Consider the following 19,640-nt stretch of genomic DNA (forward strand, 5'->3'; position numbering starts at 1 on the left):
CAATATATACGTATCTCTTTGATCTGTTCTATCACCTTTCTTTGGTTGGGATGAAGGAGGAATCAATATGTTTAGAGAAGACACTACTGAGATAAGTTATCTGTGTTGGGCACCATTTAAAGGTGAAGTTACTCCAGTGGTGTTTCAGACACCGTCTTCTTCAGCGTAGACTTCCCTTTTGTCTTGGTTACGCTTGTAGCCTGCAACAGATGCGCAGACATCGATCTTGCAAAGCATATTTGGGATAGATTGCTGTGGGTTCTTAACAAAAAGAAGAATATCATCTATATATGCTGATAGTATGAATTTACGAGAATGTCATGTAATGCCTTTGTTTTTCCTGATTTTCTTTAAGAGGTTCAAGTGCTAGGATTATTGGGAGTGGGGGAGAGAGGCCAGCCTGTCTAAGTCCTCTCTGGAGGTCGAATCTGCAAGAGAGGACCCCATTAGTGAGGACTTGTATGTAGTAGGCTGATGTAATTGATAATCTTGAGGGGCCAACCGTGTCACTTAAGAGCTCTAAAAAGAAATGGCCATTCTGATCTGTCAAAGGCCTTTATGATTTGGAGTGCAATAGTGCACCATGAATTCAGTTACTTTAGTTCTGCTTGGGATTTCATATCAGCTAGTACCTTGTGTTAAATGCTGACCAACCTTTGACAAACTCAGAGTGATCTTGGTTGATCTTATTTGGTAGAATAGGATTAGAGCAGTTTGCCAGAAGTTTGGCTAGAATGTTACAATCTGCATTCAGGAGCGATATGGGTCTGTATGTATTACTTAGTTTAAAAAATGTTCCCTTCTTGTGAATGAGGGTTATAATTGGCTCGGGGAATGTTCCTTGATGGTGAGAGGCTTCACTAAACCAACTGTACAGGTCTAGACACCTTGGAGTCAATAAGTTTGGAGAACATTCCTTTTTTTAAACTGCAGATGACGATGATCTCTGCCTCAGCGAAGTTGGACTCCATGTGCGATGGGTCTGTATCGCTGTGGCACCTGCTGTTGACAGGAGAGAACAAGGAGTCAGTGTTCTCTTTCATAGGTTTCCTTTCACTAGTGTATAAGAATCAAAAAAGCTCCTCAAATATTTATGCTATTTCACATTCTTTTGTTTTTAGGATTCCATGGTCATTAGGTCTCGCCTGATCCAGCGCATGTGCTGGTCTGGCGAGACCTATTGAGAGGGCAACAAAAAGTGCTACCAGGCCAGCCTAGAGCTACAGTGCAAGTGCGCGGGCGCCCGTGCCACGCTTTACCGCGATTACTTTCACTTTTGTGGCCGCTTTGGCCGCTTTGCATAGACAATAGGTCTTGCTTTTGGGACCTTATAAGTATTTAGTTATGCAACTGTTGCATGGCTAAACACTTATAAGGTCCCAAAGGTGAGATCTATTGGCTATGCCAATGCTTGTTTTTAATTAAAATGATTTGGGACCTCCATTTCTTAGTTTGTGGTAATTTGTCAGGAGCTGGTCTCTTATGTTGTTGTGAATGTGGTTTTTTTTATTTAATGGTGTGGAGAAGGCGATCTGCTGTGCATGTGCATCGCTTATTTCATTCCTTTGTTTTTTAGATGTACAGAGTACATGAACAGACAAGCATTTGCAATGCAATCGGTCTCGCCTTTGGGACCTTGTATGTATTTGGCTGTGCAGCATTTTAGTCTCGGTGCTGAGACATCGACTGTTCTTTAGCATGGAGGGAAAGTAAGGACCAAAGTGCGTGACATGCCAGGTATGGGAACACATGGAGAGAAATATTGCCTTTCAGCGGGAAATGGTGTAGTCCAGAGCTCTATTTTTAATATAAAATCAGGGCCTTCGGTGGTCATATCACTGAACAAATATTATTGTCGACGGGTGCTCGTGGAAGACAATTTCTATGGACTGGAATCTAGAAAATGCTAAAGTGATTCTGGTATTTTACTGACCTCTGATTTTCGTTTTCTATCAAGAAAGTTAACTAGAGGCAGTTGCCAGAAAAAGTTAAACAAGAAAGTCCCTCAGCAGAAAGCAATTCTGGTATTTTACTGAGCTCTACTGGTCTTTTTTATTAAGACAGTTAAATAGAGGCAGTTGAACAGAAAAGAAGTCCCTATGCTGAAGCAGACAAGTCCTAGGGCTGATCTACTGGGCCCACAAAGTACATACACATATAAGTATATACTAATATATAAGTATATACTAAAGTATATACAAGGGGTCTCGAATGCTCGACCTAAGATTTCGTAATCTTTTCGCCATGGGATTTGTGAATCTTTCATAGCTTCTTTCTTCTTTCGTGCCATGAGTGTGGTTATTTTACCTATCCCCAAACCCTCCTTTATGTTCTAGTCTCCAATTGACTCAGTGCAAGTATATTTCTCCTTAGCTAACATCCTCTCTACAACATGTCAATACCCTTTTACTAGTATGTTCTTGATTGCGTTTTTCAACTTCTTTAACTTGTTTTTAATAAAAACAATTGAACCAATATTTAACTAAATAAAACACAGAATAGGCCATGCTTCTCTGTACCTACACTTTGAGATGATTTCTTAATCAGCAAGATCTTGCTGTGATCGGTAAGGATTACAGGTTGGGTAGCAAATATCCGCTGCACCTACCTGTGTGTGAGTACGTCTACTTTGGAAAGCTTACCCCAGCTATTGAGTGTTCAATAAGATCATACTCACCTTGGGATAAGCTTTGTGAAATGCTATTTTCGCTTATCTCTTTTGTTAGCCTCTTCTGTGGCCTCTAGTTTTCAAACTGTGCTGACTAATCTCGTGGTGGATACGTGTTTATAGTAGAGACGGGGTGATTTGACATCCAGCACTCTTTTGTATATGTGTGATTCAATGTTCTGCTTTAAGAAGCCAATGACTCTCTCATACCTTTATGTCATTGCTGAATTTCAAATCAATTGTCCCTCCATTTATAGAAGGACTTTATGATGGAGAAGGGATGTGTCATGGGTGTATACAATTTTCAGAAACGTTTTGCTAATGCTAACACAGCAACTGTTGATTTTGCTGAATAAGCAAAGTCTGCATTGCTGGGAGTTGAACTGCGTTAAATGTGTGGTAAATGAATGGTGCTGCTTTTAACAAAATGTTGACATAGAAAACAGGTACACAATTACAATACTTGTGGTATGACCACAAATTGGCCACACTTTCTCTGGATGAGGGACTTGGTATTTTGCATTTGATTAGTAGGAAGAGAAAAAGCTGGAAGTGAGAGTTCACTTACGACACGAGGAGGCTTCTCTCCATGAACCAATGTCTGCTCCCGCAGCTTGGCATGCAGCAGCGTAGGCCTGCAAGCTCTTACAGAGAATCTTGTCTGTGCCATCCACAGCACACATATCATAGATGCAGTGGTTGAAGTAGTCCAGTGGTTTGACAACGTCATGGCAGCTCCTGAAGGGGCCATCTTCTGCTGTGATCATTCCGCACATGACATCTCTCTTGTAGATGGCAGTTCTCATGGTATCACACACCGGACACTTGTCCCCACACCCATCAGAGCACTTGGACCCTTCCACTTTGACTTTCCAGGAAGTGCCGAATTGCTCAGCATTTTGTTCAATGTCACCATTGGGCAAGAGGAACTCATCACTCTTATTACCATTGAAGTTGCCGCACAGGCCACACATGTGTCCTTTGTAAGTGCTGGGTACCTCCACCCGTACATAGTACACTGCATCATAAAGGACCTGTAGACCAAAGCTAGTCTGGAGAACTACATTATTCCCCTCCTGGTTGATGACGATCTCTCCTTCATTTAGAGTCAATGGCAGATTGTGCAACTCTTTGTTTACCTACATGAGAAAAGATGACAATTAAATCATCTAGGTGGCTGTTGTTCAATACATTCACATATAGGATATATGAGACCAAAGACAAGTCAAGAACCAGTGTTGCATGTCACGTGGGACATTCCCAAAACAACCTATATCATGCATTTGGTTGGACATGATTGGCTTAAATAGCAATGCTCCCATGGCAGAAAGACATAGGTCGTCCTCTGGACTAGCATAGCAGCTAAAAATGATCTGGCTTGAGGAGGAAATGGGGAATGCACAAGAGAGCCCTCTTAAAGAAGTCCCTTTACAATTCAATGAGATTGCTCTATGATGACATTATTAAAAATTATATATGGCTACTGGAAGGAAACAGAAAATTATGTCATATGTATCAGCATTTCGTTGCCTCTCTTAACATATGAAATGTTACGCGGAACGTCAGATAAACGATAAATTTTGTAACGCATACTACTGAAATAGAAACTCCATTTACGCAATTTGTTGACTACCATATGCCAGGCATGAGACACAGAGAATTAGTGTCCGTGCCGCAACACAATTGTTCATCAGATCACACAATATCATCATCTGGAATCTCAAGAAAAAACTAATAAGTTAACCAACATTCCTTTTTAGCCTTAAAAAATACTTTGTGCATGTACAGCTAAAGAGAAGCGCATATTGTCGAAAAATTCTCAGATGAAAGCCAGCATGAGAAAGTCTATACTAATTGAAGCTGTCAGGGTATCTTCTCTAACTGAATTTAAATAAATGTTTATTAACTGAACCACAAACTGACGAGATTTTCTCTTGTGGAATTATGACAGACTGCTGCCAGCTCTATTCCCAAGCGCAATGTTCATAAATACTGGTGAAATGGGTCAATTCCTACAGGACACCAAGCACTTATAATAAGAATTTAAGTTGCATATAAATTTGGTGGGCCAGCACAAATTCCAACTACAGACCCTTTTTTCTGCATTTCCTTGATAGAATGATCTCATAAATTTGTTTAACTCCTTTTAAAAGATTGTATGTATTGGTTTATTATGTGATTAGTAGACATGAGTACTACTTATCCACAGAGATCTTAGGTATTCATGCCTTAGATATTGGTCACTGAATGGGTGAGTGGGTTTCTCTCAGAATTTAGACATGAATGATAGGATACACTACTCTTGAGCCTAGATTCTTAAATACATTTTACAGCAGGACCCCCACAAAGAAAAGTACAGCATTGTGCTAATGAATTGCACTGCGCTAGGACAATTTATTGAGTTCTGAGGCGGCCTATCTTCAGAAAGAGCTGCACACCAACCTTACAACATTACAGATGTGTGATACGGGCTAGTGGGCTGGGGAAAGAAGGTGTGAAGAGGATACACATTTCTCTGTTGATTTAATGGTGCTTCCTATATGTTGTGCCATTTCTTTGCCTACCTTTTTACGTCTTTAATAATGTCTTATTTGATACAGGTATAAAAGTATTTACTCTACCCCATTTGTTCTGCTCCCATCCCACTCTCTGGAACTCTGTCTTTATGACCGAATTCACTCACTATTGCTTAAGAGGCACCATAGTTACAGTTTTCAAGATTCAAGGTAGATCTAATTTGTTCATTCTGTTTACATGTAATCTGCTTGGTTATATTAAAAACAAGATATATATGATCTACTTGGCAGCAATGTACACCCCCTCCCCACCACCCAATTTATTTATCTCAAAAACAAGGTAACTCTAACCTACTGGACTAGTCAGCCATTTAATCTCCTAATGAGTTATTTCATGAAATGAAGTAGATTAGATCCACTAACCTAGTCAATATGTAGACCCTAATTTGGTTATTTCAAGAAATTAGTTAGATAAAGTCCCTTAGTCTGCTCTACCATGTAATCTTACATTGGGTTATTCAATTGGTCTTGTCAACATGCAATCATCTTTAGGTGGATGCTTAGAGCAGAAGCCTCACTTAAAATGGTGGAGCATCTGGTGAAACCAAATTAATTATTTCACATACGAGGATGGATTGAAAAGGAATTGATGCACCATTAATATATGTTTTTCCATAAACTTCAAATACTCAAAAATGTTGGATGTCTCAGTTTGTGCATTTTTTATTGATGTCAAAAACCACATCTTATTCGAAAATACAACTATTGTTATGACTGAACCTGCTCCTGTGTTAGGAGGTCCCACCTCAATCAATTTGATAAATTCCATCCTGAAACCTCGGTCAGAGAAAATTGATCCAATGTGTATCTAAGTGCAAGTTTTGTCTTCTTCAACTGAATGTGATTGTGCCACATCGTTTGAGCTAGATTCCCGCAGCCTGGGAAACTCATTGCAGACTGAAATCTGTTTCTTTCTACACAGTATCTGTCACTGATGCTAGCAGAACTTGGCATTTTCCCTTGATCACTAGGCTCTGACTGCAAACCATCTTAAAACAGAGACTGCCACACATCATGTGTTTAGTCCAAAGAATTGCCCACTGCATGGATCAACTAAAACCCTATTGTCAGGGCTGGAGCTAGGTCATACCTAGAAAGAGGCGTTCATGCAGGTTGTAGCTGAAGGCTTCTAGCAGTTCGGAAGGGGTTGGTCCTGTTTCTTCTCTCGCCACTGGGGCATTGCCCTTCAGGTGGGAGGAGAATGTGGAGATGACACCCTTCTTGCTGTGCCTGCTCCACTGAGTTCACTACACTGTTATTCTTGTTGCAGAAGGGTTTCACTAAACGCAGTGCAGGAGATTCACCCTGAGCCGGCTTGCTGTTTTGCTCCCCTTCTTCCTACACTCCTTCCATTTAGGTCATTTCATATTGTCCTAATCCTGTAATAGTACCTCCTCTGACATCCTTACTACTCTACTCCCACCTGTCCGCTGCCACCGCAAGTCCTATTCCCCAACAACGCCAATTCGAGACCCATCTCTCCTTGTACTTCATCAGGGTAATTCTCAGCCAGGGTCACTTGCTGTTACTTTACTGTGCGCCCATGAGCTGGCTGGTATTTGCTATGAAGAATACATGGTGGTTTAATTGTGTCATTTTTATATCACTGTGTGCGTGAATGTGAATTTCAGTATCTAAACTTTGCATTGCAGTTTGCAGTGTAAAAAATATGCAGAATGCTAATCCTTGTATTTTCCTCTGTTCAGTGGAAGTGCTTGAAGAGAGGTTTGGCAGATAGCACTGTTGTGTGATGGGGATTAGGATCTAGACCTTCAAACATACAGACTATATGGGCCCACGAAGCAAAAGGTTGAACCACCCTGAAATGGACTCACCTTAACCTTCCAGCTCATCCCTCTTTCGATAGTTACGGTATGTCCGTGCACTGTCACCATCACCATCCTGGTCACTGCCACATTGCCGCTGCCGTAGCTTTCATTCTCTACCACCACAGAGAAGTTGGCCAAACCTTTGGTGTCGCCGCAGGAGGTCGCTAAGGTGTACATACAGGTGCCCTGGAAGTCAAAGGCATGCCCATCGAATGACAGATAGTGAGGGTCGCCAGCTGCTACGCAAGTGCCAGATCCTGAAGGGTGGCAGCCCTGGATGCCATTTACCACCTGGCACTCCTCATTTGGTCCACAGGCGTTCTCCTGGCAAGTCACGGCCCCGTCATCCCCACACCGGCATCGCTCTTGACACAGAGTGTTGGAGAAGAACTCTTGGCCGCGCTGGTAGTATTGCTCCTGATACAGGCAGCCGCAGTCTGCAATGGGGACACACTTGTCTCCACTGAGGATGAAACCTTCATTGCAAGCACAGCCCTCGCCACAGGGGGCATCACAGCCTGCCGGAGCGGAGAGCCCAGCACAGGTGGTTGGGCAGCCGGGTGCACAAAGCTCGTAGTGACTGTTCACGGGGCACACAAATGCTGCAAGTAGTAAGAAGATACAAGTTTATATATCTTAACAAATGTTACATTGACAAGCAGCCTCACTCTACTATCAAACACAATGTTCTTTTGACTGTGTCATTCATCTGTTATGCATAGCAAAACCGTTTCATTGTAACATTGTGGGCTTTGTGAAAGGTATCACCTTTTGGTGAAGCACCTCCTTTTGCTCACATAAAAAAACAAACCTGTTATGGAAAAAAACATTTGGTCTCCTCATTTGTATGGGCTAATCTTGATATTCTCACATGGTGTCAATTAAATAAAGGGCCAACCGCAGAGATACCCCTTCGGGGGTCGATTCTGGCGCTTTATAAATAAATAAATGAATAAAGAACTAAAAGGTAAAAATAAAATTTGTAGTTTTTTGATCATGTCCAGAGCAAGGAGTTTTACAGCCTGGTTACAAAATTATGTTTTGCTTCTGTAGCGCCCCTCCCGTAGCAATAGAACCATGTTTTTGACATCCATCGCCATATTTATGACCCGGTTTGCGTCACACTTGCACCATGTAATGTGGTGCTAGAGCAACACAAATCTTAAGACAGATTTATTTTGAAGCCATGCAAAGCCACTTTGCGTGGCTCCAAAAAGCTGGAAAAACGCAGTACAGCATATATTGCTGTGCTGCATTACTCTGCCCTGGGAAGGATTTCCATGGGCGTTGCGTGGGTGTTCCCACGCCACTCCCATGATTTTTAATGCATTCCCAGATTTACAAGAACTTGTAAACCTGGGGATGCAGCAAAAACTTCCCAGGGGAGGCATAACAAGGATGAATATCTCTGTTCCTTCTCATTTCTTACTCTTTCCATGTGTTCTGTATTCTGCAGCACATAAAAAGGGAATATGCCTCCCAGGATCGTTTTTGTACTGGAAGATGCCACTTTCCTGCACAAAAAGAATCCTCCATGCAACGCAGTCACCCTTGCACCAAGGTGCGAGGGTGGCTGCGTTGGTGCTAGGCTGTCAAAAGGGCACCAGCGCAGAGGAAAAGGCAAGAATTCGCCATATTTCCTGAAATACAGTGCTTTCCTGCGCTTTCCTTGTTAGTCAGTGCAGCGCAGCCAGTTGACTTGCTGCTTTGCACTGCATGATTTGGATGTAAATATGCCCCATTGTTGCTATCCATGCACTTGGTGCTGATGGCACCCTACACAGGTTGCTAGAATTCGATTAATGTAGCTTTGTTCCTGTATGTCATGCAGTCTACAAAGATGGACTAGTATCTTTTCAGTTTTCGCTAGTTCATGCCACTTAAATCATCCACGCATACCCAGCTAAAGAGGTCATACCACCCAAAAAAACCTTTATGGGTTTTATCATCAAATGTGTGACTGCCTACATGTAAATGTAAATGTAGTGCATTTATATAGCGCTCCGCACCCCCCGAAAGGGTCTCTCAGGCGCTGTGCACATACCGCTGTGGAACCCTTCCTGGCCTTTCCCTGTGAAGTGCCTACTCTTGGGCACCCCCAAGGTGAAGCCAGGCATCCTAGCGCTGTTGGGGCCATTGTGGAGATTAAGCAAGCTATTGCCCAGAGTTGCAGAGTGGGACCCATGATTAGAATAGGCACCGAGGCGAGAATTATCGGGTCCGGGGAAATTGAGCCCAAGACCCGCCGAGGCGGGAATTGAACCCTGGTCCGGGCCAGACCTCTGCATCAGGGTCTGCCGCTCTAACCATTGAGCCACACTGTAGTCAAAATAGCTACCTCTGTTGCGGAAGGAAGCATGACTGCCTCTTCAGTTAACTAGTCATGTTGGAAATTGTGCCGTTAACCATGCATCGATAAAATGGTGCAATCTTTAGGTCCAGGGTGGTCTTAAAACTGCTCCGTTCTTAGCAGAGACAACTGGTTACCCAACGTTGAGCTCAATATAAGTTGGTCTGCACCACTGGTAGGGAGGTAGTCTGGCCCCCAGCTGAGTTCATGGGATGGTGGGGCCATAGCAGCACACATTACCGCTGCTTTGTGTGTGGTGTCACAGAGGTACGAAAGAGATGGAATAACCGTCCTGAACCGGGTCAAAAACAATGTGAGTACCAAAAACCAATGACAACGCAGAAAGACCAGTGCGTGAAGGCCTACAAACGAGATGACCAAGCATTTTTCAGACGTTTTAAACATGCCACGTGCATCTGAAGAATCACTCTTCAAGCAGCTAGCTCGTACACGACCTCTGCAGGTTCTGTGCGGGGAAGGTCTCAAGTCATGAGCTTAGCTAGCCCCAAGTGACTCATGAATCTGCCAAGCCTCAGGGACCTGGGCGCTTTTAAAAAGTTGTCTTTTGGAGAACTGGTTTCCTTGATACCCTCATCATGCCCGAATTGCGTCATTAAACCACTGCACGTTGATATTAGCTCCTTCCTCCGAATTCTCTTATATCCATATCTCTATATCTCTATATCCATAATCTGTTTTAGCAGTACTTATTCTGATCCACTTCATACTGCTCAGCACTTAAATATTCAGCCCTAGGCCCTGCTCTTTGCGTGCCCCATTTTTTGAGTGCTTTCTCCTTGTAGTTTCCTTTGTTTCACTGCTTTCTCCTTGCTCCACCCCATTTCTTCAGCGACTTCTCCTTAATTTCCCCTCACTTTCACTGCTTTCTTCTCTCTTTTCCCCCGTTTTATTGAGAGCCTGCTTGCTTTTCCCTAGTTTTCACTGCTTCTGCCTTACTTTTTACCATGTTTTTTTGTGCTTTGTCTTTGCCTTTCCCTAGTCCTTTCTTGCTTTCTCTTGCTTTTGCCCCCGTTTTTTGAGAGCCTTCTTGCTTTCCCCTTGTTTTTTCTTTCTCCTCCATTTTTAGAGAGACTTTTCCTTGCTTTTCCCTCGTTTTCACTGCTATCTCCTTGCTTTTGCCCCCGTTTTTTTAGTGCCTTCTTCTTGCTTTTCCCTTATTTTTTCTTTCTCCTGCTTTTTCCTCCATTTTTTGAGACTTTTCCTTGCTTTTCCCTCGTTTTCACTGCTATCTCCTTGCTTTTTCTCCCGTTTTTTTAGTGCCTTCTCCTTGCTTTTCCCTGATTGCGACTTAATGAACAGATCACCACGAAGCAGTTAGGAACTCCAGCGCCTTGGGACCCTCACAGGTGATTTGCCACGCTGTATAAATCCTTGATGGATTGCTTGATTCATGGAGGCGTGACCCTCGATGGGCACACGGAGGCTACGGTAGAGTGTCACCTAAGCCCACCGTTATTGCGAAGGTGAAGCACTGTCAGGTTCTGAGACTACCCTGAAACTATAGATTGCCAGATAAAAAGGTGATTCTTTCAAGCTTTTTACATGTCTCACGAGTGAACTCTATCCCCCTGTTTAAAGTGCACTGCAGAAATGTTCCGGACGTAGTTTTGCCAGTGTCAAAAGAGGACCAGAGAGGGGTTCTGGATGTACAGCTTTACTAATGTGCTGTCATGACTAGAGAGGGGTTCTGGATGTACAGCTTTACTAATGTGCTGTCATGACTAGAGAGGGGTTCTGGATGTACAGCTTTACTAATGTCCTGTCATGACTAGAGAGGGGTTCTGGATGTACAGCTTTACTAATGTCCTGTCATGACTAGAGAGGGGTACTTGATGCACAGCTTTACTAATGTCCTGTCATGACTAGAGAGGGGTTCGTGATGTACAGCTTTACTAATGTCCTGTCATGACTAGAGAGGGGTTCTGGATGTACAGCTTTAGTAATGTCCTGTCATGACTACACCGACCCCAAAACCACCCTCAGAGGTACTCTCATTTACAGAACCCCGGGATCACGCACACTATTCAGCGAAGCCATCGCAGACTTCATCAGCCCGCTTGCCCTCACCTCCTCAGACTACATCCTCCTAGGGGACCTCAACTTCCACCTGGAAAACAACAATGACAACAACACCACCACCCTGCTAGACAATCTCGCCAACCTCGGACTCAAGCAACTAGTGAACACCCCCACCCACTACGCCGGCCACACGCTTGACCCCGTCTTCTCCTCCAGCAACCACATCTCCTTCAGCCACTCCACCAGACCACACTGGACAGATCACAGCTGCGTCCACTTCAACTTCAGGAAAACCACGACCCACCACCACCCGCAACAGGCTCCCCGAAGATGCTGGAGCAAGATCACCACCGACCATCTCACCACTTCCCTGAGCCAAAATCCTCCCGCCAACACTACGGACTCCAACGAAGCAGCCCGTAACCTCACACAGTGGCTCACCAACTGCGCCGAAGCCCTTGCACCCCTGAAGAATCCTCCCAGCGGACCTGGCAGCAAGAAAACCTTGTGGTTCACCAACGACCTCAAAGACTCCAATAAATCCTGCCGTACCCTCGAGAAAGCCTGGCGCCACGACCAGTCAACAGAAAACATGACAGCCCTCAAGAACGCCATCTGCAAACACCACCAGCTGATCCGCACCACCAAAAGGACAGCATTCAGAGAACGACTAGACAACAACACCCACAAAAGCAAGGAACTCTTCAGCATCGTTAAAGAGCTCTCCAACCCCAGTGCCAGCAACAACGACATCACGCCCTCGCAAGAACTCTGCGACGCACTCGCCTCGTTCTTCCACCGCAAGATCGCCGACATACACAACAGCTTCGGCGCCCAGACCACGCACCCAACCACCGAACCAACGCCCCCCACCACCACCCTCTGTGCCTGGAAGCCCGTCAGCACTGAAGACACCACCCACGTGATGAATACCATCCACTCCGGCTCCCTAGCCGACCCCTGTTGTCCACACCACATCTTTAACAAAGTCGACTCCATCATCGCACCCCAACTCCGGAGCATCATTAACAACTCCTTCGCATCTGCCACCTTTGTGGAGAGCTGGAAGCATGCGGAGATCAGCGCCCTCCTAAAGAAACCCACCGCGGACCCCACGGACCTCAAGAACTTCCGCCCCTTCTCGCTCCTCCCTTTCCCCGCTAAAGTCATCGAGAAGACCGTCAACAAGCAGCTAACCGCCTTCCTCGAGACAAACGGCTCCCTCGACCCATCACAGTCTGGATTCCGAGCAAACCACAGCACCGAGACCGCCCTCATCGCAGCCACCGACGACATCAGGTCCCTGCTCGACAACGGGGAAACTGCTGCCCTCATCCTCCTCGACCTATCGGCCGCATTCAACACAGTCTGCCACCGCACCCTAACAAACCGCCTCCACCACGCCGGGATCCAAGGAATGGCCCTGGAATGGATCACCTCCTTCCTCTCCGACAGAACTCAGAGAGTCCGCCTACCGCCCTTCCGCTCAGCAGCCACCAAGATCATCTGCGGCGTACCTCAAGGCTCCTCGCTCAGCCCCACCCTCTTCAACGTCTACATGAGCCCCCTCGCAGCCATCGCACGCCAACACAACCTAAACATCATTTCCTACGCTGACGACACCCAGCTGATCCTCTCCCTCACCAACGATCCCGCCAGAGCCAGCCTCCAGGACGGAATGAAAGACGTCGCGGAATGGATGAAGCTCAGCCGTCTGAAACTGAACTCAGACAAGACGGAAGTCCTCATCCTCGGACCATCCCCCTCCGCCTGGGACGACTCCTGGTGGCCCCCTGCTCTGGGCACCGCCCCCAAGCCCACGGACCACGCACGCAACCTGGGTTTCATCCTGGACTCCTCCCTCACGATGACCAAGCAAGTCAATGTCTCGTCATCATGTTTCAACACCCTGCGCATGCTCCGAAAGATCTTCCGGTGGATCCCCACCGAAACCAGAAAGACGGTCACCCAGGCCCTCGTCACCAGCCGACTGGACTACGGGAACGCCCTCTATGCTGGAACCACAGCCAAACTACAGAAAAGACTCCAGCGCATACAGAACGCTTCTGCACTACTCATCCTGGACATCCCCCGACACAGCCACATCTCTGCCCACCTGAGAGACCTGCACTGGCTCCCCGTCAGCAAAAGGATCACGTTCAGGCTCCTCACCTACGCTCACAAGGCTCTCCACGACATGGACCCCATATACCTCAACAGCCGCCTCACGTTCTACACACCCACCCGACAGCTCCGATCCACCAGCCTCGCCCTCGCCACCGTCCCACGGATTCGCAGAAACACCACCGGAGGAAGATCCTTCTCCTACCTGGCTGCCAAGACGTGGAACTCCCTCCCCACCCACCTCCGACTGACCCAGGACCATCTCTCCTTCAGGAAGCAACTCAAGACCTGGCTCTTCGAGCAGTAGCAGCCCCCGCCCCTCTTCCAGCACCTTGAGACCCTTGTGGGTGAGTAGCGTGCTCTATAAATGTGTTTGATTGATTGATTGATTGATTGACTAGAGAGAGGTCCTGTCATGACTAGAGAGAGGTTCTGGATGTACAGCTTTACTAATGTCCTGTCATGACTAGAGAGGGGTTCTGGATGTACAGCTTTACTAATGACCTGTCATGACTAGAGAGGGGTTCTGGATGTATTGTTTTACCAATATCTAGTTATGACTAGATAGATGTTCTGGACGTACAGTTTTACCAATGTTCAATTATGACTAGTGAGAGGTTCTGAATGCACAGTTTTACCATTGTCTAGTCATGACTAGATAAATGCTCAGGATATAACAGTTTTACTAATATCTAGTCATGACTAGATAAATGCTCAGGATATACAGTTTTACTAATGTCTAATCGTTACTAGATAGATGCTCTGGATGAACAGCTTTACCAATGTCCAATTAGGAATTGCAGAGTGGCAAACTTTGGACAGAAAATATTGCGGCACAGAAAGTCTTCATATAGAGTTCATCTGTAATAAGTTATGCGTGTGGCTGGTCGAGTCTGAGTCACACACTGCAGAGTTACTTCTATACATATACGCAATGCATAGTTTCTGGAGTAGGACTTACGGCAAAATGCAGGCGTTCTCCACTCCTGGATCTTGATGCCCTTGTCTTGACAAAGGGAGGCATAGGTGCTGACGGCACTGCACACGGCAGAGTAGTGACCTTTATACTGGCAGGCATCAAACACGCAGTCGGTGAAAAATGGTGTTGGATCAATAGTTTGGTGGCATGAACTGAACGGCCCATTTTCATTGACGATGACGTCACAGTACTTCTCAGTCTTGTATTTCTCCTTCTCGGCCTCGCTGCAAGTTGGACAATCAGCACCGCAGTCTCCAACACATCCTGCGACGTCAGCGACCTTCCAGCTATCTCCCAACTGAGCGGAGTGGGAAGCGACCTCCCCGTTCTTCATGGTCATGTCGTCATCGCTCTTATGGTTGTAGTTGCCGCAGAGGCCACAGACTGCGCCGGCATATGTGCTTGGCAGCATGACTCTGGCATAGCCATCCCAGTTGAAGTTCACTGTCATCCCAAAATCAGTCTTGACCCACGCATGTGGGGAACCGATATAGGCCACAACTTTGTTGCTTTGGTAGTAGAAAGGCAGTGCTGTAAGGATTCCATTGACCTGCAAAGATTAGTAAGTACAGTGACTGTCAGTGAAAAACAAGCAAAAGCTAAGGACAATGCATGTGGCACATGCAGTAAACACAACATACCACAGGGCACACTATGCGATCTCTAATAGAAGAACCTCACACACATTGGAAATGCTTGCAAGCTATGAAAGCCTTTCCTTAGGGAGGGTTGCATACTAAGCAGCACACAGTTGTGGAACTTCTACACAAATAAATGGACACATTTCAATGATGCTTCAATGCTTGAAGGTTACATCACGCAGAGGAGTACACACTGATTAAATCAAATAAATCCCTTCAAAACTACTATACTTGTTTAACTGTTGAAAATGATTTAATGTAATATTTCAATTCAGAAGGAACACACATCACATTGGGTGGGAGGCAACATTAATGAGATGCTTCTGTCTTTGTACGCTCAGGGCCAGATGTACAACCATATTTTGCGGTCGCAAACGGGAACTTGGCCTGTTTGCAACCGCAAAATTGGTCTGCCCCATGTACAGACCCTATTTTGCGAGTCAGTAACCTTTTACCAACTGGCAAAATAGGGTTTGCGACTCGCTATTAGGAAGAGGTGTGTACCAAGGACGTCCCTCCATAATAGTGGCTTGCACTGCAATGTAAGATTGTTTTGTGATCTAAATTGTGGTCGCAAAACACATGCAGTTTACCACCTACTTCAAGTAGGAGGTAAGCCACTCACAAACAGGAAGGGGTCCCCAAGGGAACCCTTCCCCTTTGTGAGTGTGTGCGTAAATATTTTATAGAGCAGGCAGTGGTCCCACGGACCACTGCCTACTCTTAAAAAATGAAACAGAAACAATTCATTTTTCATTTTTAAATGCGTCCCGCTACATTTATATAAAAAAACTGCTTTATTTAAAAAGCAGTCACAGACATGGTGGTCTGCTGACCCCAGCAGGCCACCATCCCTGGGAGTGCTAGCCATCCCTAATGGGGCCGCAAATAGCACCTCCATCATGGATATTAATGAGGCAGACAATTTGCGACCCCATTAAGAATTACTAACAGTGTCTGAGACACTGTTGTAAATCACAATTGGCGACTCGCAAATTGTAATTGTCTTACATCTGGCCCTCAAAGCATTCTGGAACTTCATGGACTGGAACAACACAAAACATTTAGTGAAGAGGTATAGCACCAGGCAAGACATTCTGTCTTCTGGTCCTGAACCCACTAGTAACGTGTAAAGTTAATACATGCAGTGAGAGGCATAGTTTACCTGGATTTTGAAAGGATAGTCCTTGTTCAGGGTCAGACTCATGTTGTAGACCTTCACTGTCACCACCTTGGTGTAAGCGACAGATTTGCTTCCCCTGTGCTCATTCTGAACGTTGACAGCAAACGGAGTCAGGGTTGGGTCCTCGGAGCAGAGCCCAGCCATCTGATAGACACAGGTGCCCTGGAAATCATACCTCTGGCCATCAAAGGTGGTGTAGTGAGGATCCCCAGAAGCTGTACAGCTGGAGTAGCTGATTGGGTAACAGCCACGAACGCCGTTTACCACCGCGCATCGTTCGCTGGCTTTGCAGTGGTCGTTCTTGCACACCACCATGCCTAGTTCGGAGTCACACTTGCAGCGTACTTGGCAGTTGTCGTCGGACCAGAACTCTTCATCTGGTTTTATATAGCGGCCATTGTAGTTGCAGCCACAGTCTTTAACGCGGACGCATTTGTCGACACTGAGGACAAAGCCGGTGTTGCACTGGCAGGACTCCACACAAGGGAAGCTGCATGTGGTGGAAGCAGTTCTGTCAGAGCAGGTGGCTGGGCAGGCATTTCCACATGACTCATAATGGCTGTTTTCACCACAAATAGGAGCTGAAATAAAAATGTATAGAAATTACTGGTAATGTGCAGCACAAAGAAGCTATAAGTAGTTGCAGGTTAGAGTATCATTGACAGAAATATTGTTTGACATAAATATTGTGCCCGAATTAGCTTTACAAATATTTCTACCCATTGCGTGTAGATTTTATTAACTTCAGTGGGCCAATGTTTTTGTAAAGGATGTTTAGAGCACAATATCAGACAATATTTAGGTCATGATATTCTAATACTGTGCTATCTAAATAGTCCATATGGTGGAAAGAAGTGTGACAGTTAACCATGCTTCAAAAAGCAAATTCATGAGCAACTTTGTACCCCATCGATTCTCACTGTTGTGCTAGCGTCTCCACGGTGGGTGTGCCAACTGCAAGGACCGGTCAGAAAACACACAGGGAAACGTGTGCAGCTAGCCAGTCTACCATGAATACAGCAAATCAAAATAATGGTGGGCAATCTTCTAACCAATTATCAAATGGGAACTAACACATTTTACAGCTTTATGACTGTATTAGCGATGACAGGTATAGAGCACTTTCAATCTCCTCTAAAGAGAGGCCCATGTGAGATAATATTGTGCCAGCTGCTCCACAGAGCCATGTCAGTGTGTGGCTGGTGAGTTATAGCACTGGAGCAAATTAAAAAGGTGAAAGTAGTGCAGTTTTTCAGCTGATCAATTGGAATGGAAAATGGATTCCTAAAATCTCTCTAGTGTATACAGGGATGTAGCTTCAGGTGGGGTGTTTGGGTGTTTGGGTGTTACACCCCCCCCCCCCCCCCCAATAAATGTATTTTGAGGTAAATGGTTGGGTACAGGTGCTTTCAGTCAGGTATGGTGCGGTGTCTAATTTCACTAAGACTTGTTTACACACACAGATAAAAACACACACACACTCCCTCTCTTTCTCTGTTTGGAAAGACTACAAAAATGTTGGTTAGTTCACAAAATAATGTGCTTTCTCTCACTTAGAACCCCTACCAATTACGCATTCCTCTCCCTTTCTGCTGCCTCTTAAGACCACTCTTGTGCACCCTTCTTGTCATATAAAATATATTTTAACATTAAGTGCCAGCGTGGTTGTTGGGAAATCTGAAGCTGAAACCAATCTTACTGACCAAGCTATGCCCCTGAGTCTGTTGTTATTACCCTGGCTAGAAACGAGCTAGAACAAGATTCTTTGCCTGAAACATAGTTTCCCTTCAAGGTTATGGATACTATTGAAGGGTTGTTGGGGATTTTTGGTTCCAGTTAGTAACAGTGTGAAGATGAGAGATGTTGCAGATCAAACTTTGAAAAGTAATGTATGTATTCCAAGTGATTGTGATGGCAGACCACTAGCTGGCCTAACACATACTTTGCTCCTATACTTGCCCCTGACACACCGTCCCCTTTGCTGCTAGTAATTTTAAAAAATGGCGGGTTCCCAGAGTAAACTATTTCTCTTTAGAGGGCTCATGATTCCTCTTAAAAGGGTGGCCTCCCAACTTTCAGAACTGGGATCCAAACTCAAGCAAACATTGCCTACTATCAGAAGGTAAGAAGGTCCAACTTACTGCATCCTGATGGAGTCCTCCAGTCATAGATCTTGACCCCTTGCTGCCTGCAGGTCTTAGCGTAGGATTCCAGAGCCTGGCACAGGAACAGCTGCGCTCCATTGTTAATGCAGACGTCATAAACACAGCTATCGAAGAAGGTACTGGCATTGATTTTGGCATGGCACTCACGGAAGGGGCCATCAGTGACCTTGCTGATGAGGCCACAGAATTCCTCTCTTTCGTACCGGGCTATTGCGCTCTCATCACAGGTCGGACAGTTCCCTTGGCAGATGTCGAAGCAGAAGAGATCATGGTCTTTGACCTTCCAGCTGCTAGCCCAGTCAACAATGGAAGACATTTTGGTGCCATCAGGGGTCATCATTTCATCCGAAATGTCCTGGTTGAAGTTTCCACAGAGGCCACACGTGGTTCCGTAATAACTGCTAGGGATTGTTACTAACAGGTACCAGTTCCACTCGTAGCTCACCTGGAGTCCAAAATCTGTCATTAGAGTGGCTGTGCCTCCGTTCTGCGTCACCGTTATTTTGCTATCTTTAAGTGAAACTGGCAGGTACGTTTCTACGTCATTCACCTGAAACAGAAGAAGTAAACCCTGATGTGAACATTTCTGCTTCCTACTGTTGAACAGGTGAAACCATGCTTACAAGTGAAAACATTTACACTTCAAAACACAATATTGCCTGCAGTAGAAATCTTACGCCTTAATTTTGTATCCGTTCTATGGCCCATAAGGACTATACCCACTGCTGGTGGATTAGTAGCTAAAGGCTAACCCTTCCCTAAAATCTTCTTTGGGACAGTGGCATCCACACTGATCTCTTCCTTGTTAAATGCTTACTTGCGGGCACCACCCAATTTCCAGAGTTACTCGGTCAACCTAGTTTTTTTTCTTGCAGCATTGGGTGGGAAACCACTCTGCCTGATCATGACTGGGCTGGTGTTCCGACCCCTGGTTTTCCCGGGTGGAATAACACAGGATCGTATTTTGGTAGCAGGTAAAATCACATGAGGCTTGCTGCAACAGCAGCCAACCCTTGTCTCCCACTCCAACCTGACTTCTTTCTCTGGCATTGGGGGGAGCATTCAATGCCCACTCCCCTACCAGA

General features: G+C 45.4%; 1 protein-coding gene across 1 annotated transcript in view; it reads right to left on the reverse strand.

Moving 5' to 3' along the window:
* The window catches only part of LOC146809166 (IgGFc-binding protein-like), a 249,274-nt gene that overhangs the window by 19,439 nt on the left and 210,195 nt on the right, over window positions 1-19,640 (reverse strand). Inside the window, exons 20-24 of the mRNA XM_085615958.1 lie at window positions 18,532-19,105; window positions 16,373-16,971; window positions 14,549-15,116; window positions 7,080-7,675; window positions 3,237-3,807 (exon numbers count right to left, since the gene is read on the reverse strand). Coding sequence (XP_085472084.1) covers window positions 3,237-3,807; window positions 7,080-7,675; window positions 14,549-15,116; window positions 16,373-16,971; window positions 18,532-19,105 — 2,908 coding nt within the window. The remainder of the gene's footprint in view (window positions 1-3,236; window positions 3,808-7,079; window positions 7,676-14,548; window positions 15,117-16,372; window positions 16,972-18,531; window positions 19,106-19,640) is intronic.

Source organism: Triturus cristatus, chromosome 7 (assembly GCF_964204655.1).
Source record: "Triturus cristatus chromosome 7, aTriCri1.1, whole genome shotgun sequence".
NCBI classification, from domain to species: domain Eukaryota; kingdom Metazoa; phylum Chordata; class Amphibia; order Caudata; family Salamandridae; genus Triturus; species Triturus cristatus.